This window comes from Typopeltis vanoorti, chromosome 21, assembly GCF_054136105.1.
Source record: "Typopeltis vanoorti isolate ZY-2024b chromosome 21, IOZ_Tvanoo_1.0, whole genome shotgun sequence".
NCBI lineage: Eukaryota > Metazoa > Arthropoda > Arachnida > Uropygi > Thelyphonidae > Typopeltis > Typopeltis vanoorti.
Genome location: NC_143569.1, coordinates 13,992,418 through 14,017,503, shown reverse-complemented (window position 1 = coordinate 14,017,503; position 25,086 = coordinate 13,992,418). Strand labels below are relative to the sequence as shown.

At 34.9% G+C, this 25,086-nt stretch overlaps 1 protein-coding gene across 1 annotated transcript in view; it reads right to left on the bottom strand.

Annotated features, from left to right (window-relative positions):
* Nucleotides 1-25,086, bottom strand: part of LOC150094636 (oxysterol-binding protein-related protein 1-like) — a 714,206-nt gene that overhangs the window by 528,399 nt on the left and 160,721 nt on the right. The window contains exon 7 of the mRNA XM_090411347.1: nt 4,381-4,525. Within this exon, the coding sequence (XP_090267473.1) occupies nt 4,381-4,525 (145 nt within the window). The remainder of the gene's footprint in view (nt 1-4,380; nt 4,526-25,086) is intronic.

The window sequence follows — 25,086 nt, the reverse complement described above, 5'->3', positions numbered from 1 at the left end:
TGCAATTTAAGCAATACAGCTTCTTCAAAAATCCATAAAATGTTGCAGATCTTCTCCGCTATTACCTGGGTTTCCATATTCCCTGTTTAGAGTTATGATTATAAAGGTCCAAAACCTGAGATTGTTCCTGAATACTACAACATTCTATGAATGCTACAACTGTTCTTAACTCTAAGATTGCTACAACATTCAGGCATTGACATTCTTTCCATTAAAAAAAAATTAAAATTTGGTATAAAGAATTCTTTAATCTCTTTTGCCGTGAACTTCTGCACTTGTGTACTGGCAACAACACTTTGTTTCATAACTTATTGAAGTTCCAAGGATGGAGGGATCTTGATTGGGGAATTGTATATGGCTGCCTTCCAGTCAATACCATGAAATGGAGGTACTTTAACATCAGAGATCCAATCTGTGACATCTCTTACCGAATGGAAAAGTAGAACGTGCATCCTACAGCTGCCCTCTTGCTCTGAGTATTTGAAACAAATGTCATGTTTTGGCTATTCCATTACCTACAACAGAAGAGGTTCTTTTTTTTTGCAGTACCCACCACCTGTCAGCAATGGGAAGAGAAGTTTGATTTTTATAATTAATGAATTAAAATACCATTTATGGAAGGTCAGAAAGAAAGAAACTTGGTTTTGAAAACCAGCAATATGACATACAAATGCTTTATAATATTGTACTGCAGAAATTTTATTATTCAGTCAGATGTCTTTTGTATTTAGAAAGAAGCATTCTAGGAGATATCAAATTTTTGGCTAGTTGGAATGGACCACCCACATTATGCATATTCATCAGGGGAGATAAAATTCTGTCTATTTTTACTATAAGAGGTTTTTAAAATGGTTCCATCCTCTTAGCTCAATGTGGTCTTATGGTCAATTGCAGAGATGACTGGAGAGCAATCCCAGGCAGAGAAGGCCAACTCTAAGTGGCTAATTCAGATATGGCTAACCACCTGTGCATCAGTCAATCTTTGCACTTTTCAATTGGTCTTTTGGTTGTTCATCTGCATGAGACGTGAAAAAGGAAAATTGATAGCCTTTTGCTATATAGTGATATAAAAGCACTGAGGTGTTTTCTCTATCTCTCATATTAACTATCCATCTTTTCTTTCTCCTAATACTAACAGGCTCTCTTGCACCCCTATACTAACTACTCTAGGCATATGATGATCACCCTTTACTTTTTTACCTCAGTAAAGGTCAAAACCAGTCTGGATAGTGATAATGCATGGCAACATACACATTTGAAGGCTATTGCATTATGGCAGGGATGGCCAAACTATGGCACATGTGCACAAATGGCACACTGGATGATTAGAAGTAGGGCATTAGACCTCAATGATAATAATAAAAGAAGTAAGCCTAATTTATTTATGCAAAAAGTATTAACTAAAAACTGATTTGTAGAAAAAAAAAGCTAAAATTTAGTAATTATTGTTAGCAATTTTATTGTTTCGTGCACATCTTTTGCACATTCATAGGTTTTTGTCAGTCAGTTTACAATTGAGACTCGTGCTACATGGAGTTGTGCTTTGTTCATCCTTTGTGAATTTTTGCAGTTTTGTAGTTATTCAAAAATGAAGTGTTGTTTTTACATTCAATTACGCATCCATCCATCCATCAGTGGTTCTAACAGGCACTTAAGTGCCCACTACCTTCCAATTATTCTTGGATTTCTTAACCATAATTCAAGGATAAGGTGGTTAATCCCTATGCCTCCCAGAAATGTCCTATGTCTGCAAATGCATGTGTTCACAGGGCCAGTTTGCTTGTTCTGGGGGGGGGGGGTACAAAAACCCGAGTTTCCAGGTGAAAAAAAAAAAACCCTATCTTCGTGTGAGACCAGTTAACTCACCTTTCATCGAAAGAGACCTGATAAAGGTTCATCACTCACAGATGGGAACAGAACCCAGGTCTTCCTGACCAAAGGGCTTCGACTATACTGAGCTATGGAGATTCTAGTTACCCATCACAGCACAAAAGGAAAACAGAAGGTGACAGTAAGTGTAAATTCAATGAACAGTTAGAAAATAGTTCTTATTTATAGTGAATCTGTCAGGAAAACCAGTGTGCACTGTTTGTGAAAACACTTTGTCACATAATAAAAGATATGATCTTAATAAACACAATAAAGCACAACATTAGACTGAAATAAACGGAAAACTGGAGCTAGTGCTTGAGTCTGGGTTATGAAGAGAATATGTGATTTAGAAAAAAATCAAAAGAAGATAAAATATCTCTATTAAAAGAAGTTATGAAAGTTTGGTGATGAGAAAAGCATTCTAGAAAATTGCTTTAGTGTTGACCAAAAAACGGAAGTCTTTCTCTGATGGAGATGTTGTTAAGCCTTATCTCCAATATTTGCAAGATGTCTTGGTGATAAAAATATCAAAAAGTAGACAAATATATCACATCTATTTAACATATTTTTGCAGGGAATTTTTAAGGGTACAAGAGTTGTATTGTGCATCTGAACTCGTATGTGATATATTATGGAATACTAAGGCAACATGAAATCAACAATTGTTTATATACAAGTAGCCTAGTTGAAGATATTTCTGGTACAAACTATTAAATAAGGATATAATTTTTTCGCAAGTATAATACATGATTTTTCTTGCGAGAGCATTCTCGTGGCATGTAAATAGTGAATACATGAAGAGTATCACAGTTTGGTGTCAAAATGCACACTGAAGACATAGTCCATCACAAATCTCTAAGTTGACTTCTGCTCTGTATTTGTTTCAATAAGGAAATATCGTGAGTAGGCATATTTAAATAAATTATAATACTAATTGAATAACTGGCAATTCCAAAAGTCACCACGTCATAAGAATTCTTTCATCAAAAGAGCTTTGAGCAGTTTTAGTATCTCTACCTCTTCAAATATGGAAGAAATAACTCATATTCCTGTCCCTTACGTGCTTTAGTCAACACATAGCGAAAGTTTTGAAACCACTAAATATTTTTGTTGCCTTTTGCTCCATCAGAAAAATATTCACCTTTCTCACTTCTCCAAAGAACAAGCTTTCACATCTCAATTATCCAGGTGTCTACCAGATTCCTTCCTCTTATGAGTTATCTTATTTCGGACAAACAGCAAGATCTGCTGTTATTCGGCTAGAAAAACAGAAGTCTTATATTCAATACCTTAAGCCTGAACAGTCTGGACTTGCAGAACATGTTATCAACACTAGACATATTCATTGGGACAACACAATAGTCCTTCACAAAAGTCAATTCCTCATGGAATGACTTTATAAAGAAAACATAACTTTATAAAGATAGACCATCAGATCTGTTTAACTTAGAAGAGTGAAGTAAAGTTCTAAGTTAAACAGAGCCGATGGTCTATCCCCTTTGTGGGATAGAAAAAAGTATTATCTTAGTGGGAGATAGTACTTTTTAAATCAGCTAATTTTTCCTCAGTTTATTTTATTTAACTGTATGTGTGTATTTATTAATTTTTTTTTAATAAGTAAGGAAATTTAATTACCTTTTTTAGTTATCTTACATTAAACTTCTGCTCTGTAGTTGTTGGGTTACTGTAAGATAGAGGTCATAAGAAAATTTTGCCCGACTCAGAGGTGCCGAGTTGATGTTAGTTGTTTGAGAATTTAATGCATATAACGGAGACATATCCTCTTGCATTTAAGTTCAAAATGCCTATCAAAATTTTAGAAACAGAGACCATGGAATGATTACTCCTGATATTGGTATTAATATTTTTTTTCAAGTCCATTAATTAGACATCACACGTACCTAGCCTGTTAACATCTGCTATGCAATTTTTGCACCTTACCTTTGAGTTAACTCCTCGAATTATGAATTCATTAGCATACCTAAAGGCTATCATTAGTTTATCAGGAGAATCTTACAATTTCTATATGAAGGATAGTGATTTGATGGTTAAAGGATCATCAGTGTGGGAGAAGTTTCTTTTATGCTTCTTTGTTTTCTATATCATCATGATATAGAATACCTTCCTCACTTTCAGTGAAGGAATTCCACATTTCCTTCACTAAACCAAAACAGTAGAGATTTCCTAGGCTAAGCTGTCGTTCCAAGTTATTGGTAGGCTGAACTGATAATTATGTTATACATGGTTGGCTGAAGAGATCCATCAAATGCAATGAATTAATTTTAGCAAGGAAGAAGGATAAGAAAAAAAATTGTTCTAGGAGATTATCATGTTTATATATGTTTACAAATTAAAAACAGCAATTAATAATCATTCTTTATTTTATTTAGAATACAAAAATATAATTGATGTTGATATTAACTATTTTTAAATTGAAATATAGTAAACAATTCCATTGAAGGGAAAAAAAAAAAAAAAAAAATATATATATATATATATAAAACAAACCTCTTTTATTTCGAATGGATGAATCAATGCCACTTTGAAGAAGAAAAACTGCAGCCTCCTTTCGACCTCTGTATGCTGCACAATGCAGAGGGGTGTTTCCTGAAGAATCTGTACAGTTAATATTTGGAGCAGGTACACTTTGAAGCTTTAATAAAAATAAATTAGTTCAAACAAGTATTTAGACTTGCACTGATTATATCTTTGGTGGTTTACTGGGTTATTACAACAAAACAAAACACACCACAATAGGTAAAAGAAATGACTGGATACCCATACTTCACCTCGATTTAATAATGCATTCCCAAGGTTGCAGCAATTATAACATGATCTCAAGGAACAAATCAGTATATATATATATATATATATATATATATATATATATATATATATATATATGTGTGTGTGTGTGCAGGAAAACCTTGCTTAATGCGAATTCGATATGCATGATAATCAGTTAAGTGAAATGATATCATTTCCTCCTTTAAGCAAGTGATTAATCAGTTAATGCGATTTTTTTTTTACATTCGGAACACTAAATTAACTGTATACAAGACAGTGTTCAAACCAGTTTTAACTTATGGATATGAGAGCTGGATCATAAGTAAAACAGGTTTGAACACTGTCTTGTATACAGTTAATTTTTTTTTTTCTTCAATGGAATTGTTTACTATATTTCAATTTAAATATTATCAATTCAATATATCTTGGTCTTCCTCTGGTTCATTTTCCTGCAAACCTGGCAGAGAACACTTGTTCTGAGAAAGATTAGAGGTGTGAACAGATGGCATCAATGGCAATATCATATTAAAAATGAGGATATTAGGAAAGAACTTGACATTGTCAGCATCCAGGAATATCGTTAGCAGAGCTAATCTCAGGTGGTATGGTCACTTAAACAGAAATGGGCGAGGAAAGATTAACAAAACAAGTGTTCTCTGCCAGGTTGGCAGGAAAATGAACAAGAGGAAGACCAAGATATAGGTGGATTGATACAATACAAAGTGCCTTAGATGACAGAAATATAAGATCTGATAATATTGGAGTCTTGACAAGTAACAGGCTGATTTGGAGGAAAATTGTAGATCACAAGTTAGTAATGATGTAAATTTTTCATGTAGTACTATCATATCCTGTACACCCCTTGAGGGTACACGGCAGGAATTTGATGATGATTACCAAAACAACCAAAACAAGCCTTAAAGTACAAGCCATTAGGAAAAAGAAAGCTATAGCGTTCTTGTAAACGATTCAACGATAATTTCTAAGGCCGGAACAGGCCATGCTAGGCCTAAATCCTTGATACGCATGATGATGATGAAAATTTTTTGTCGCCAATCTGCAGCGAGTGGAAAAGCTGGAAGTCATTAAGAGACATGAAAGTCTTGCTAGTAATACAATGATTGGGTGCGACTTGGGATACAACAAGTCTATAGTTGCTACTGCTTCTTTAAGCATTCAGATCACCCAAAATAGAAGCCATTTAATGATCGAGATGGAGTGAGTGTATTCTGTTACTCTGGATTGAGGATTATAACCAAAGAAGAATAACTCTGAGCACAGGGTATATTCAGACAAAAGCTCTCAATATTTTTACATCATTGAAAGAGACCAAATATCAAGAGTAATTATTATTATTCCGGCCAACTCCAAGCAGTCGACAGACTCATTGAGAGAAGCCCTAACATCATGTCAAGAACTACTATTCGATATTCACACAGTATCCATCATACCTTGCCCTGAACTCCTTCACGGTCGCAGCACCCACAACAGACTCTGGCAACTTATTCCACTTGTTCACCACTCTCCAAGTAAAAAAAACCTAGCCCTAACACCCTTGTTAACCACATTCTTGCCCAGCCTCCATGCATGGCCCCCAGTCCTATTTTCAAAAATATCTTCTGGATTAATCTTATAGAAACCCCCCAGCAATCTGAATGTCTCAATCACATCACCCCTCTCCACCTATCGACCAATCTCTGCAACCCACAAATCCCCAACCCATTCTCACAAGGTTCATTCCACAGACCTGCTATCATCTTGGTCACTCGTCTCTGGATCCTCTCCACTTCCTCCCCATCATGAAGAAACCCTGGCGCCCATAACTGGGCACAGCAGTCCAGATGGGGTCTTATCAAGGCTCGATACAGAGGAACAATAACTTGTTTGTCTCTGCATGTTAAAGTATTTTTCAGAAGCCAAGTGATTTGATGAGCTGATTTAGCCACTTTTGCAATGTGCCCCCTAAACTTCAATTCCCTATCCACCAACACCCAAATCCTTGGCCTCTTCAATCTCCTGGAGTGCAGTTCCACCAATGTGATATACTGCTGCTATTGTTTTCACCCCAAAATGCACAACCTTACACTTTGTCACATTAAATTGACATCGATTTTTCCTAGCCCAGACCTCCAAACTATCCAAATCATCCTGTAAAATTTTGACATCCTGTGCACTCACAATTGCTCCACCCAACTTTGCATCATCAGCAAACAAGTGAACACTTCCTCTCAGATCCTTTCCTATATAATTGATGAACAAATTGAAAAGTAGTGGTCCAAGAACAGAGCCCTGCGGCACACCACTAGTGTCATAAGCCATCTTTTAGACTCAACTCCTGAATAAACCACTCTCTGGTATCTCTCCATTAACCACCCTCCTATCCATCCCCATCTGCTCCAGTTTACTGATTAGGGTTCCATGTGGTATCCTGTCAAAGGCCTTGGCAAGGTCCAGTAGAATCACTGTAAACGCATTACCCTTATGCAGTTCAGTCGATACTGTGTTATAAAACGTGAGCAAGTTACTGAGGCATGATCTACCCTTCACAAAACCATGTTGTCCCACATACAATATCCCATTTTCATCTATTCAATCCTGTATTCTTTTCTTGAATAATTTCTCTAAGACCTTGACAATGATTCCTGATATGCTAATCGGTCGGTAATTTACAACAGCAGTCTGGGAACCTCCTTTATGCAGTGGAACTATTTTCCCCTCTTTCCACCCCCTTGGGACTAACCCAGACCCGAGACTCAAATTAAACAAAATGGTCAAGGGTACTGACAATTCTTTAGCCGCTTCTCGTACGACACGAGCTGGTATACCATCCAATCCCACAGATGTATTGACATTGAGGTTATGCAATAAACTACTCGCCTCCACTTCATTCACCACAATTCCCGTATAATCTACTGGTTCATTCATTTCTGCAATGTCACCACCTGGATGATATATTCTTGCAAAGTGCTCACTCAGTAACTCAACTATATCAACTGATTCAGTTACCTCCCTACCATCGGTATTCTTTAAAATCATTCTGCCATATACATTTTTCCTTTTACTTGCAACATATTGAAAAAACTGTTTAGGATTCTCTTTACCCTGCATGGCCAATGTTCTTTCGTAATCCTTTTTTGCTTTTCTTACCACACTCGTCACCCTTCTGGCCTGCGCTTTATACCGTTCATGTGCATGCCGGTCACCTTTCTCCTTAAATTCCCTCCATAGTTGTCTCTTTTTTTGCAGCTCAAGCTTAATGGTGTTATTCATCCATTTAACCCCTACTTAATTTATTATTCGGACTCTAGGTATACAGTCAGCCATTGCTTCATGCAAACACTTCTTAACTGCCTCCCATGCACTATCAACTTCTAGTCCTTGCAGTTGTACATGCCATGGCACTGAACCAATCAAACTCCTAAGCTTGTCATACTTTCCAGCCCGATAATTCCACATGTACCTTGTCTTAATTGTAAATTCCACACCTTTAGCCACCTCCCAAGTCAAGACCCTATGATCACTCTCACCAATTGGTGGCAATGTGGTCATATTTGTTACAGCCAAATCCTCAGATGTAATTACTAGGTCAAGCACTCTCTGACCCCTAGTATTTTCCATTACATGCTGTTGGAGATAGTTATCCCTTAATAACTGCATAAAATCCAATTCCTTCCTCCCGTGTGTCCTCTCCTCACTCCAATCAATGCGACAATAGTTGAAATCTCCCATAATAATTACCTCCTTCCACTCATTTCTTCTATTTGCTTGTGCATACTGTCTCCACCATCTTTTCCATTACTCGGTCTATAGCAGCACCCAATTGTATATTTTGTTCTGCTAGCCACAACTCACACCAAATGGCCTCAAATGTGCTCTTTTCTCTATCCTGCAATTCAACTTCTATTCTCCTTGGCTGCAGCCCATCAGCTATCATCAACAATACTCCTCCCCCCATTTTATTTTCCCTGTCATTCCTGAACACACTATACCCATCACATTCAATCCCACTAGCTATATCATCTACAGTCAGCCATGATTCACTAATGCCAATAACCTGTGGTCTGGAAGTGCCAACCATGGCCAAAAACTCTTCCTTCTTGTTCCTAATACTCCTAGCATTAGTGTACATGAATTTAAAAACCCCATTAGGTCCCATCCCTACCTTGATGTCTTATATTAACTATCCCATTCTGAGATGTTGTCCTTATTCGCTCGGGCACATTATACTCATTCATACATTCAACTGCCTCCCTAAGGTCTGTATATCTACCCCCCCTTTAATAAATCTAGTTTCCCTGATTTTGCACATCCACTACATTCAGCAACATTTTTTTAAGTCTCCTTACACCGTATCCATTCAAATGCAAGCCATCCATCTTATATAGATCCTTTTGCCCATCGAACTCACTCCACACGTCCACAAATTCCATACCACTCGTCATACATCACCCACGAATAAAGTCATTTGCAATTAAACTTTTATTTCCTCCTTTTAAACACTTCACTGTCATACCACGGAAAAAGACTAATCATCCTAACTCTCTCACTTTTTTCTTTTGCTACTTCAAACAATTCATTCAGGTCCTCTATCATTTCCATTTTATCTCCTTTCAAATCATTCGTACCTGCCACAACAATCATTTCTTTCACCCTTTCCTTTTGCTCTCTAATAGACTCAGTTACATCCTTTATGGTTGCACCAGGTTGGTACGATTTTGTCAAATCCTCTACTAACACACCTCGTACTAACGAGTCTTAATGTGAAAGCTTTACTGCAAGTTTAGGATGGTTTGACCGTTTTAAAAATTGAACTAGACTGCATAACATAAGAATAACTGGAGAATCTGCTCGTACTGATAAAGATTCTGCAGCTAAGTTTCCTGAAAAATTGCAAAAGATAATTCAGGAGTGTGATTATGACAATCGGCAAATATTCAACGTCGACAAAATTGGTCTCTATTGAAAGGGTATGCCAACAAAAACTTTCCTAGTTAAGACTAAAGCATCTCGACCAGGATACAAAGTATCTAAAGATCATCTTACACTTTTATTAGGAGGCAATATAGAAGGAGACTTTAAACTCAAGCCTATGTTAGTTTATCATGTGCAAAATCCAAGATCTAACATTATTAAAAAAATCAGCACAATTGGAAAGAACTTGGATTTAATGAAATGGATAATGAAAATGTGAGAAATTTGCTCGATTCCCATTCAGAACAGTTACGTGAGAATGATCTCCTTCAACTAGAAGAACAGCATGCATATGAAGAAGTAAGGTGTGCGAACAAGAAGAGAATATTATGACTAAGAAGCTAACTGCAAAAGAACTTGAGCTAGTTTTCAATCACATTGAGTATGCTAAGGAAATTTTGTTTGATGCTGATCCTAATATGGAATGAAGCTTCAAAGTCTGCTGAAATCTTGATAAAGCGATCACCAACTATCGCAAATTGCATGACAAGATAAAAAAGTCGAGAACTATTCAAACATCTTTACTTATTTTTTTTTTAAAGTAGCTCAATCAAATGTTTAGACATTATATAAAAATGTAAGCAATTGATTTTTATTAACTTTGATGATTTTTATCCTCTAATATAGCTTATACTGTAATTTTTTTCCAAATTTACGCTAACTGATGGACGAATTATAATTATTCCTATTGTTTACCATTTTTACTTAACACAATTTCACTTAGTGCGCATTAAGTGAAGTTTTCCTGTATATATGTATGTATGTATGTATTTATTCTGTGTCTACACATAGCGCGCACACACACACACATAGAGGTTGAAAAATTTTGTGCTAACCATTCAGGCAAATATCTTGCTGGTAAGATGTTAGAACAGATGTAATCGACAATGGTCACCTTAGATTACATGTATTTAATCTGTATGTGATGAATCACATACAGATATCCTGTTAACTATTAGTGTTGAAGCAAATATGTTAACTACTTACATATTAGTGTATTTATCTAAATACACTAATATGTAAGTCAAAATTCACCTGTCAAAATTCAAAAAGGAGTCACGCAAGGTTGCCCTCTCAGTCTACTGCTCTTTGCATTGGTTCTTGAACCTTTCTTACAGCATGTGAACAATACACATGCTGTGTGAGGAATAACAGTTCCTTCAACTATAAAGGAAAATAAGGTTAGCATATGCTAACCTTATTTTCCTTTAGCATATGGAAATGATGTAGTGGGAACTTTGAATTAGCATATGCTGATGATGTAGTGGGAACTTTGAAGGATAATGATTCCATATATATATTTTTTGGTATTTTGGAAAAATTCAGCAAAAGCAGTGGATTAATTATTAATGCAGACAACACAAAATTAAAAGTTAATGGAAAGTGTGATCTTGAAGGCATTCCTTTTGGACTAACCCCTAAGAGAGAACCCTCTTACTATACTTGGAAGTCCCTTCTTCACTTACCCAATATACCAGTCCAAGAACTTATAAGAACTTGGAAATCTTAGAAGACTGGAAAATAGGGCCACTCTCCTTTTCTTCTAAAGCCATAGTACTGAAAACCAAAATCTTTCCTGCTCAGTTGTGCATAATAAATATTACAGACATCACAGAAGCTGAAGAAAAGCAATTATATAGTAAGCCTCTACAATTTTTTTGGTCCAGCCGATACCAAGAAGTTAAAAAGGAATTTCTTCAACTATCAAAGAAGCATGGAGGATTTGGACTTCCAGTCTTAAAATTCTGCAATCTAAACAATACAGTTTCTAAAATCCATAAAATATTGCAGATTGATAACACATGTGGTGAGCTTCTCCATTACTACTTGGGTTTTCATCTTCCCCTGTTTTGAATTAATGATTATACAGGTTCAAAAGCTGAGATTATTACTGAATACTACAACACTCTGTGCTTAACTCTAAGACTGCTTAAACACTGTGGAATTGACATTCTTTCTATTAAAAAAAAGTAAAATTTGGTACAAAGAAATCTTTAATCTCTTTCGCCGTGAAGTTCCACAGTTGGGTATGGACAACAATATTTTATTTCATAACTTGATGAAGTTCCAAGGGTACCCTAATAGGAGAGATCTTGCTTGGAGAATTGCATATGGCCACCTTCTAGCCAATACCATCAAATGGTGGTACTTTAACATTGGAGATACAATCTGTGACATCTGTTACCGAAACAGTGGAACATGCATTCTACAGTTGCCCTCTTTTACCCTGCATATTTGGAACAGATTATGTAATGTGTTGGGCATTCCATTACTTACAATAGAACAAGTTTTTTTTTACAATACCCACCACCTCTCAGCAATGGGAAGAGAATTTTGATTTTTATAATTAATGAATTAAAATACTATTTATGGAAGGTTAAAAAGAAAAATGAATTTGAAAACCAGCAATATGACATCTAAATGCTTTATAATATTGTATTGTGGAAATTTTATTGTTCAGTCAGATGATTTTTGTATTTAGAAAGAAGTATGGGAGGTATCAAATTTTTGACAAGTTGGAATAGACCACCCATATTATGCATATTCATCAAGTGGGAGACAAAATTCTGTCTATTCTTGCTATGAGAGGTTTTTAAACAGTTCCATCCTCTTAATTCAATGTAGTCTTATAGTCAATTGCAGGGGTGAATGGAGAGCAATCCCAGGCAGAGAAGGCCAACTCAAGGTAGTTAACCCAGATGGGACTAACCACCTGGGTGTTAGTCATCTTTGAGCTTTAGTTTCGATTGGTCTTTTGGTTGTTCATCGATATGAGATTGGTGAAAAAGGAAAACTGATAGCCTTTGGCTATATGATGATATAAAAGAGCTGAGGCCTTTTCTCTATCTCTCATGCTATCTATCTGTCTTTCTTTCTCCTAATACTATCAAGCTCTCTCTTGCATCCCTATACTAACTACTCTAGGCCTATAATGAGCAACCCTTTACTTTTTCACCTCAATAAAGGTTGACACTGGTCTGAGTAGTGACCCTTCCCATAATGCATAGCATTATACATGTCCATAAGAATATGTGGTTTGCATTATGGGATACTAAGGCAAGTAATGTGAAGTCATTACATTCTATATACAAGTTTGCACCTGAAAATACTACAGGTGCAAACTTTGTTTGCTTACACTTGGATAAAGGATTAAATCAAGTACAAGTATCCCTCGATTAACGCGGTTAATTAATCCCTCGATGTTACCGCGTATATCAAAATCGTGTTAATCAAATCTAATAATCAATGGTAAAAATTACAGTTCGTCGATGATCGATTACTGTATTAATAATTCATTTTATGTGGTACTCTTTTAGGAAAGATAAAAAATGAATGCAAAGTAAATGTTTAATAAATACTTGTACCTACATTATTTACTGCAACTTTTTTTATCAAAAGAAGTTATCAAGAGTTGTTTGAACAGTTATAGTTTTTTCCTTATCGGCATAAATTCTATGATAACAAGCAAAATGACTCTCCAGACTTCGGCAAACAAGCAATAAAACAAAGAAAAAACACTGCAAATATGATACATGATGGTACAAATTAAGCGGATATTGAATCCAACATTATTTCATAGCCGAATATAGAAATTACAAAAGTTTCATACCGAATATATAGAAACTAAAAGTTTCGGTGGATGCAAGCATAAGCAACCTTATGGGCAACTCATAGTAAAGGTGGAGTCAGCTCCAGATCACTTTCCTTAGTATTTTCCATAATGTAAAGCACATCTCCTAGAGGACATGTATGATAAATATTGAATCCAACATTATTTCATAGCCAAATATATAGAAACTATAAGTTTCGGCAGATGCAAGCATAAGCAACCTTATGGGCAGGTTGTAGTAAAGGTGGAGTAAGCTCCAGATTACTTTCTTTAGTATTTTCCATAATGTAAAGCATATCTCCTAGGGCAGCGCTTCCCAAACTGTGGGCCGCAGTCCCCTTCAGGGCCATAAGTTTTGTTGAGAGGGGGGGCCATGAAATAATGAAAACAAATTTAAAATGTTTTAAGACTAAGTAGATTTTTTTTATCTTAAAAGAAACATATTTAATTTTTATTATTTATTATTTCTTTTTTGTTATTTTTTATATTTTAATGGAAAATATCACACATTAGTGAGGGTTCACAAATTTTGCTTCCTGCATATTTCGTCGCTTAATGAATATTATTAAATATATGCTTATTCATATAAGTTTCATTTCAAAGCAGAAATCTAAGAATTGCAGTTTCGAATATTTCACCTGATATTGACTTTTTTGTGTTGGAAGCAGTATTGAAACACAACCATCACATTAAATTGTTATTAAACTTCTTTTATGTTTTTAATTCTTTCTTTATTACTAATCGTTTTACATTATTATTATTAGACACCTCCAGGGAGTCTAAGGACTCATTGAGGGAGGGCACCTGCTCTACAGCTCTCTCTCTCCACCAACTGACCACAACTACACCAACGCCATATACCGCCGATGACTACCACTAGTATTTCCGTAGACAATCACAAATATCCATGCCCACGGCGGGATTCGAACCCGCAGCCTTTGGCTGGAGAGCGGATATGCTGACCACTTGGCCAAATATTCTTACACAATTCAGTTTTAAATACTAAATTGCCAGTTTTAAAGTTTAGTCTAAAAAAAAAAACTAAACCATACTATACTGACATCGGAAGTCACGGTATCTCTCAGATACAATTTACTGTCAAATATCACAAACCTTTACATAACATGTGTTAAAAAAATAACAGCAAAAACAATGCGGAATATCACTCGTAACATATGAATGCACAGCTACTCATGACCTCCAAGCTATACACTGAATTGTGTAAGAATATTTATATTAACATTACATTTCATGTGCTTGTACTGCAAATGTATAATAACAATATATCTATCTAAATAAAAATATGAGATAACGTGCCATGTCAAAAATGTGTATGTAAGATGCTAAAAATATGATATACTGGCATTTGAGTTTTGCAATATTCGCTGTGTATGTTTTGTATTGAATATAAATACAATAAATATTATAATAATATATTTCTATATTACGATTTTTTAAGGGGGGGGCTGTGAAATATTTGAATTTTTCCAAAGGGGGCCCTGACATCCAGAAGTTTGGGAAGCACTGTCCTAGAAGACATGTTATGATAAATAAGCCTTTGGCTCTCTATTTCAGTAATACATGATGGTTTATTTATTTTCAATTACAATCTAGAAATTATTGAACAAAGAATAAAAAAAAAACTATACCATACTATACTGATATCAGAATATAAATAAACATCGGAGGTCGCGGTATCTCTCAGATAAAATTTACTGTCAAAAATCCAAACCTTTACATAACAAAAAACAGTGCGGAATATCACTCATAACATATGAATGCACAGCTACTCATGACCTCCAAGCTATACACTGAATTGTGTAAGAATATTTATATTAAACATTTTGCATGTATCTGTCAGATCAGCTGTGAGCTCCACAGGGTTAAAAGGCGCATTAATCAAAACTCCTGCCGCATATATTGAGGGATTGTCGCAATTAATTTCACTGCATTAATCAAATCCTGCATTAAGCAAGGGATACCTGTATATAATTTTTTGGTATCTTTAATTTATAGTATAACCAAGTGGGGAAACTTCCAACAACAGCTATCTCTAATCCATAGTAGTTTTTAGTTTTGGAATAGTTTGTGGTGTCTTTGATTTTATATAATAAGAGCATGCAAAATTACTTTATGTATGCTTTGCCAGCTATTGGTCCGTTGATGGATTTTAAATTACCTTAAAAACTTATGGGCAGTAAGAAAAAAGAAGTACTACTGAACAGATATTCCTATTACTCTGAATATCTGTCTTGTTCTAAACTTGATAACAAACATTAAACAACTAGTAATAAAAAGAAATAAGAGATGGAATTTATCATCTATGTTGAGAATAATATATCATTATATTATAATTATTTAATTAACTAATTTAATTAGCTCAGAAAGAGTTAAAAAGCAAATAGAACAGATCGACAATTAATATGTTATACTGTGTGATGTTAATTTCAGGAGAAGAACTTTGTCTGCAAACCATTAGAGTCAATAAGAAAATTAAACTGAACTAAGAACAGTAGTGAGAGTATTAAGCAAAGTAACTTTCCAAAAAGGGTAAAGGTTTAAGCAATCGATCCTATTTTTATAAATTTATTACTATTTTTACTGTTATTTCATTTTATCTTGAACTGATATATGATCTCTGATATATGAGAATAATAAATGATGTATTATTCTCAATGTAAGTTAATTCCATCTCTTATTTTTATTAACATGTCTACTATTTACATGTCAATTTTTTGACATTAAATACCTGGATTTTTTTAGCTAAGATTAAAGCATAGCTTCAAAGAACCAAAGTATACAGAATGAAAGAGAAGTTCATATGGGAGTTGGGAATCTGAACAATAAATGGATCGACCAGCAGTTGCTCATGTTTATACAGTCTTAGAAGAAAATGGACAAATAATGTTGACCAACTTGGCAGAACAGTGTCCATGAAAATACCTACAGAAGAGAAATAAGATACAAACAGAACATCTGTGAAAGAGTGAATCTGTAAGAGATGAATTAAATTACACTCCATTCATGTTAGATGCTTATTAGAGTTGCTCCAGTCACATGACTGAGAAAGGTTTTAAATAATTTAATTTTTTCAATATTTCATCTCAGTCACTGAGACATCATCAGGGAGTACAATATGAGACTTGTATAACACACACACACACACACACACACACACACACACACACACACACACACACACACACACACACAAAAGCAACACAAAACTAAATGAAATGCATGGATGAAAGACTAGAGTCTAACTAGATGGGGCATCCTCTGTGAGCACCTGTTAGCCTAGGATGTAAACTGGGATCTCGAAGTATTAGTGTTTCCCATATTTTGGGAAGCTTAATGCAACCATATTTATTTAAATTAGCTGATTTTTGAGAACAGCTGCAAATTTCAAAAATATTCACTTCTAAATTTATTGCAATGAAGCATGGTGGTCTTCTTCCAACTGTAAGTTATATCTAAAGCATGGTCTGGAAGTCCCTGGTGACCACAGTCATGATTGCAGATGCATTTTTTGTGTTCTTCCATATGGATGTTGGCTGATCTTCCTGTCTATCCATAGCAGGTCAACATGCAGGAACAGGGCACTTTGTATTCAGGAACAGAGAGTAATCTTTAGTGAAACGTATAAGGTTAGCAAGCTTTCAGTGGGGCTTGAAAGCCTTGCAGAGAATGTATTATTTCTTTAAGACTCAGGCTATTTCTTCTCAAGTGCCTCAGACATAGGGGATGATGATAGCATTACCAAAATCCTTCTGAAAAGAAGGTCCAAGATTGGAGGAAGAATTGATTTTTTTTTTGATACCACGAGAACTGTAGTCATTAAACAAGAAGGTCTGATGTATGTGATTAAGTTCTGCTGTAGGAGAGGGTTCATTGGAACAAAGGCTCTATAGGTTAGTGTTTTAACAATACCATATTGTTGGGGGGTGGGGAAAGTTTGTGAATGTATCTGCCTGTGTGGGGCATTTTAGAGATGTTTCTGGTGCAATGTCGTAAATGTAGGAGCAGGTGGATTATTATTATTATACTAAGGTCACATGTAGACACAGTTGAAAATTATTTAAGACTGATTAACTATAAGATAACTTCAGGTTGATATCTATATCAGGATGCCAACTATGAGTTATCCTATATCATATTTCTCATACTGAATATTAGATATTAGTAACATACTCCCAACCCATGTGAGACTAGAAACTTTCAACCAATAATATAATCACACACACAAGCCCTGAAAACTTTTTACTAAAAAAATTTTGTAGTTAAGTGACAAAATGAAAAACGTATCATCAGTTATGTATATTTTAAGAGAAAATATTACCAACCTCATGTCACTGCAGAAAGTGTGCCCATTATGCCAGTGGTAATCAATATGTTAAATTACAGATATTTCAATTAGGAAGGGCTGAGGGTCTGTAGTGTAATCGGTCGTAGTTAAAAAAATTTTTAATCGTGTCTAAGTGTGATCTCAGTATTATAATGAATAACTCACAGTTATCCCATAACCAACATATTATTCCAGACCTTCATGGAATCACATGACTCATCACAGAAGGCCCATCTTCAGTGGTTCGCTGGTAAATTTTTAACAACTGGCTCACTAAAAAAAAAAAAAGACCAAGAATATGTGTGGATATATTTATTAAGTTTTACTGATTCAGAGCAATTTCAAATACAAAAATTTAAAACAATAATAAACCATTCATTTTTATTGTAATTTACATATAGCCAATGGATAAGCACAAAATGTTTTCATTAACTTTTGTCAAGTCTTTGGATCCATAACCAATCTGTAGTTACGATTCAACACAACTCAACAAATGGAGTTGCATCCCAATTTGTTAACTCTTTTCCCAATAAATTTATTACCATTAAATCCGCTATGTTAGCTAATGCTGAACTATTTCTCTCCATCATACAAATTATTTTCATTAAACTGAAAACTCTCTCAGCTTCAGCATTATTGATTGCAGTAGTGTTAAACTATCTTTTTAGCGCTTATAATACTTGCAGAGAATGAAACAACCTTTGATTCTACATTATTATCTACAAAATCCCAAAAATATTCATATCAACTTTGTAATTTTAAAATTTCACTTAAACGGTACAATTTTATTTTTCAACAACAATCCATAATAAAGTTCATTCTTCACGTGGCCAAGTAGATTGTTCTAATAAACAGAAATAATTTAAAATGTTTTCATCATCCAATTAAAAGATAAATTCATGTGTTGAATTATACTTTCTAGTAACATATTCCTAAGAAGAGCATTGAATTTATTATTTGTATAATGTCTTTAAACTTATCTGATTTAATCAAATCATCAACTTGAAACTAATGTTTTCTAGTGTAAATCTTTAAATTTACCAAAACTCATACTGTGTGTTTGATTAATTTTTGTGCTTTCTGAATGTTAGTTGATCTTGACCAAAACACAGTTGAAAGCAACAAAATTTCTAAAATCGAAATTATATATTACAATATAACAAACTTTCAAGTTATTTCATACACTTTTTTCTATCAAAGTAGAGTTGGTACATCTGTCATAAGCATCCATGTGAAATTGCAAGTCATTCTATCAAGTAGTGTGTTTTATACAGCTGTCTGAAGCAAAACTGTTGTCTGTATCCCTTGAAATGGGTAAAATTGAGTATCATGCGGTTATAAAATTCTTTGTAAAAGAAGGTTTAACGCCAAAAGAAATTCATTCAAAGTTCATAAAAGTTTCTGGGCACTCTTCTCCTTCATTTTCAACAATTAAGAAATAGGCTGTCGAGTTTAAACGTGGCCGTACCAGCCTTGAAGATGATCCACGTGAAGGACGTCCAAAAAGTGTAACACCAGAAATCATTGATCAACTGCATGATATGGTATTGGATGACCGGCGAGTGTCAAAGTGTGTGAAATTGCTGAGATTATAGGCATTTCAAAAGAACGTGTAGAATATATCTTGGATGAAGAATTGCAAATGAAAAAGCTTTGTGCAAGATGGGTGTCGCGTTTGCTCACAGCAGATCAAAAATGCACTCTCTTAAAAATCTCTGAACAGTGCTTGGAGAGTTTTAACAAGAATAAAGCTGATTTTGTGTATCAATTTATTACTATAGATGAGACTTGGATTCACCATTACACACCAGAATCCAAACAGCAGTCAAAACAGGGGACAGAAGCAGGTTGTTCAGCACCAAAGAAGAAGTCACAGCATCGGTGTTTTGGGATGCTAAAATCATTTTATTTATTAATTGTCTTGAAAAGGATAAAACAACAACCGGGGAATATTATTCCAATCTTTTAACCAGACTAGATGAAAAAAATTGTGAGAAAAGACCCAGTTTGCAGAAGAAAAAAATCATCTTTCATTAGGACAATACACCTGCCCACAAACGTGTTTGGCAATGGGAAAATTAAGGAATCTGCACTATGAATTGTTGGAACATCCACCCTATTCCCCAGATTTGGCTCCCTCTAACTTCTATTCTCTTCTCAAAACTAAACTCTTCCTCGCTATCTTACTGAGAACCACTACAGGGATGGGATAATGGCACTGGAGCATCACTGGTATAAATGTATTAGTCTTAAGGGAGATTATGTTGAAAAATAAAAATAATTTAGAAATTATAAATTCGTTTTTTCAGACCACCCTTGTAAATGCTCATGTTTAAAATAAAAAATTCATCACTAATAGATGTTCCCAGTTGGATTAAATGATCTAGTTTAAAATTATGTTTCTGAAAGCCCTGTGTCTTGGGAGGAAAAAAAAAGGCGTTGCTCTAGAAACTATAAATGACGAGGGCTTTTTTTTTTTTTGTTTTTCTGAAGCTCTTGCATAAGCAGCTAACCAGAGCAACTGGATACCAATTCATTGATGTTCGAGATCGTTATGTAGCTTTGGAAGCATGCCCAGTAATATACAAGGTGATCTTCCTCACAATTATACCATTTTGGTTCTTTGCTCTTACAGTCCTTGTTTTTGTGATCTTTACTGCTACAACAGATTTGAAATGGCAGATTTCACAACAGGCAGTTTTAGAATGACCATACTTTTGATATTTAAAACAGTGCAAAGGATTTTGGATGCAGAATCTAACTGGGCAGTAAGATAACCCACTTTCAGTAATGATAGTGGTTTTTTAGGTGTGTTGAAATTAAAGACAACCATTCCTACATGCGAGTATTCTCCTCATTGCTGTCACTCGAGTGTTTCATTTCAGAGCAAACCTCTTTGTCTGGGACATCGAGGAGATTCCATTCTAATAATACTCTTCAAGAATAGTTCCGAGTTTTGTAGGAGATAACCAAAATTGGTATTCCCCAGATGGATACTGTGCAAATGAGATGCTCTGAATGTATTTACATTGTTATGTTTCTAGAATCCAACTGAAGAATGTCCACTTGAAAGCAATATTAAAAAGGTGGTACATTTATTGTTGCCTCTTATGTTTTCTGCTTCTTTATTTTGTTGTTTTCATTTGAAGTTTTTATGATTTCAGGACATGACTGGAACTTGTTGAGGAGCATGATAATAATAAAAAAAAAGACGAAAAATTCATTCTCTGGAAGAGTTTGATTTAGTGCCAGAGTTCCTCACCCACCATGGAGCCACACATAAATGCCCACTCTCCAGCAAGCAAAGGATTGAGCTTAGGAATAGAATCACTGGGCTACTTTGGACACTATGCTGACACCACAGCAAGCCTTGGGCCCTGATCCCAGATCACGTGATAGACCTACTGTAGCACCGTTGTAAGACTACCAGAATCGACCCACCCCCATGCAAACTTCCAGATGTTCATATGGCAACAAGGCATTGGATTCCAGTGATGATGGTCTGGAACACAGGACAGTAAAAAAGACACAGGGAAGTAGAGAGAAAAGAATAGAAGAGGAAGAATATAAGAAGAAGAATGAAAAGGGCTGGTATGATTAGTGGAGGTCTCCTCCACCACAACAAGTGCCTCAAATGGGATTGCAAACTGGCTTCACCTATGTAAGAAGACACTAATATCATTCGTGTTTTGATGGACTCTGCAACAATTCCATTATTGGAATGTGTTAGTAATTTAGGTTTGGATGATACACATGGAATCTGATTTTGTGAGAACATGCATTATTCTTGGATTTTTCCTTTTCAAAGAACTGTGGAGAGCCAGTATCCATCTTCCTTCCTCAGGAAATTTGACAACATATGATTCTGACATCAACTTCTACTTTGTATGGGACAACATTAGGTATTATAACAGTTTTATTTTCCTTTGGGGGGGGGGGGGAGCAGAAGTTGATCCACTCTATTAATGTATCAGAAAGCCTGTCTAGTTCTTTGATGTGCATAATCCATTAATTTTTGAACTAGTCGGTTTAAGTTTAGTGGAATCACTTTTTGTGTTTATAGTCATTGCGTTATAGTCATGAGCAAGGCTATATTTCTTTTTTTTTTTCTATTTCGCTCTATGGAGATTGCACGTATATCATAAACTCAGTGTTGGTGGTTATGATTTACTATATTCAATCACACAAACTGGAGTAAATGGGGATGAACATGAATCCAAGAGAAGGCAGGTGTCTAGTGGCATGCTAAGATTTGTGCCTAGACTACTGCTCAAAAGTCAAATATTCAGTTGCTTGCTGATGATCCAAAATACTATAGCATAACAGTTAATTGCAGCAAAGAAGGAAACTTGCAGAATAATTTTTAAAAAAACTAACATTATAAGCAATAATGAATGAGATAATGAATGCAAGTTTAATGTGGAAAAATGAGAATTTATACATTTTGGAATAAAATATTACAAACTGGGATCGCCAAAGAGTCAACTGGGGAAAAGATCTCTACAGGACATTTTAAGAAATGTGGAGAACTAACTGGGGCTTCTGCACTAATATCCAATTCTCATCTTCTCATGGTGCACTCAATTAATAGGTATTCACTTACAAAAAAGCAACAATGGGCTGGCAATTTGGAAATTTAGTCAATCAAACTGTACTCTCATTAACATAATATTAATGGAAAAGGAGTGGAACTTCAGAAGGATTAGAGGAGTACAGATATAGATGAGATCCTGCTAAATAAAAAATACAAGATATTACATTCAGGCGATACTGATCCTGGAGAGGAAGGATAAGATATATAGTATCATCATCAAATTCTTGATATCTATCCTTGTGTGTGTGTGTGGGGGGGGGGTTACAGGATATGTATGATAGTACTACATGGAAAGTTTACCTAATTACTAACTTCCTACTAACAATTTTTCTCCAAATTATGCAGTTATCTACCAAAACTCCAGTATTGTTAAATATTATATTTCAGTCATCTAAGCCTGTACCAGTAACAGTCAGCCTAGATCTTGATCTTCTTCAGCATCTTTTTTCTTGCTATCTTAGCAAAAAACACTTGTTTTTCTAACCTTTCCTCTCCCATTCTGTTTACATAACAATACCACCTGAGACAAGCTTGGTTTCGTTTATTTGGATTTGCAGCTGAAGCAACTCAAGATACAAGGACAGTATATTATGTCTGTTAATTGTGTGTGTTCTAATGGCTGTTTTGCAGAATAAAAACATGAGTTTCCAAGAGGTTAAACACCTCTGTCTCTGCATTAGACTGGCTAACCCTGAGATTAGCTCTGCTCATACATTCCTGAATCTAGCAATGTCAGGTTCCTTCTAAATGTCCTTGTTTTTAATAAGATATTGCCATTGATGCCATATACTGACTCCCCTAATCTTTCTCAGTACTCTTATATCTGTTGTCTCCGGTCTTCCATCAAGGATTTTATTTCTAACCCAACTCTCAGATCCATAATCTAAAACTGGTTTGAACACTGTCTATATAGTCAGTTTAGTGTTTGACTAATTTTTCTTTTATTTCTTATAAATTTATTCAATTAACTTCCTACCATACCAGTTTGCTAATTCTGTTGTCTATTTCCATATTTAATTTGCTCATAGTCCAGCTGTCTTTCCCCATTTCAGGATTTTGATGGCTTTTTCTACCTCAAGTATTGATATGTATTCCTGAATACATTCAATTACTATGCTGTCACTGCCTACCAATTGTATTATGTCTATAATCAATCCAGACATAATCAATTGTGTTGCCAGTATTCTTATGACATAAAACAGCTGAAATTGAAATAGTTTATCAACTACTGATAAACTATCCAAGAGGTTAAACTTTCAAAAGTTTAACCTAGTTTCAAAAAATTCATGTGCATGTTCACGTCATTATACCGAAATGCTCCACATAAATAACAAACTCTTCTCAAGAGCACTTAAGGAATCAACTGAAATGATTAAACACCCTCAATGGTGCAACAAGAAACAAAGAACGATGTTACTTCAAGTCTGGTCTGGTCTTCTCTAAGTAAACATGATATGCATGCAGTTGCTAATAGTTCACATAAGACCATGGAAAAGTAAATACTTTCAACCTTCAGTAGCACACGTGCACTTTCCATTCTTATTCCTGTTTTCAAATACAAGTACACCACGGCCTTTCCAGCACCCCTGGTAATGCCAAATTAAACATTTTGTTGGACCTCCATTGGTCCAACAAAATGTTTAATTTGGCATTACCATTATAATAATTGATCAGTACACATCAGATCCACTAATTATATCCCTCTTATTACTCTAAAGAGCTAGAAACAATATTATATGTAAATAAAATGTGAATTAAGTGATTAAATGAAATACATACATTCCTGTGTGTGTGTGTGTGTGTGTGTGTGTGTGTGTGTGTGTGTGTGAGAGAGAGAGAGAGAGAGAGAGAGAGAGAGAGAGAGAGAGAGAGAGAGAGAGAGATTATCAGTATAGTACAATATAAATTTAAAAAGTTTATTAATTGCTATAAATAACAAAGAATGTTGTAATAGTGCTCAAAGTGCAAAAATTGACAATTTTACTGGGATTGTAGAGTCTGGAAGTTGACGACTGTCAGGATTACTGACAGATCTGTATAGTTGCAGATGGATATTTGCAGTACTTGAAGTTGAAGCCACAGAATTATCTCATGTTGCCTGTTGCTCTGGCATCTTGGTGGCTGTTTTTAAACATTTCATTCAAGGAAAGTTGCTTCATGTACTCTGATCTTTCTTGTGTAATTTTTCATACATCAAATTAACTCATCCATTAATTAAGTCTGTTTTATCACTTAGGTTTTTATCAGGATTCAGAACAATATCCCTAATTTTAGGATTAGTATCATGAAGAAGTTTATTCATTAGTGTTCATCCATTCAGCCAGGTTTTCTTCAAGATTGCCAAAATTGTTCACTGAGAAGAATTTTGCAGTCTTCTGGTAAGCCTAAAGATGTGCATTATGCTCAGGCTTCAGGAACAAAAACTTTTCAAGTTATCCTAACATAATGTCAGTAGTAATTGAGCCATTTTTATTTGCTTCTTGGAATCACTGTCTGTAATGAATTTCAGTACCTTTCTCTTTGCTTCTTTACATTATAAACAGTTTAAGAACTGATATCATACACATAACATTTTGCATCGAAATATCACAGTTGAGTTGTTTCCACACCTCTATCTTATTTTGTATCGATATGGACTTGTGCTTACACTTACCACCACTGTGAAACAGATCTTGCATAGAAACCTAGATACAGTTAAATGTAAGTAAATGTAAAAGTAAAAATGTAAAATGTTAAAATGTAAGTAAAATAAGCTTAAAAATCACTCAAAATCAAGGGATCACTACCACCAAGTGCAGATGCAAATGATTAAGTGAACATACTCCCCACACACAATGTCTATGGCAACGTATATTAATATGAGTCTCAGAACTATTTATGTGAATTTGAAACAAGCTCTCAAAATTT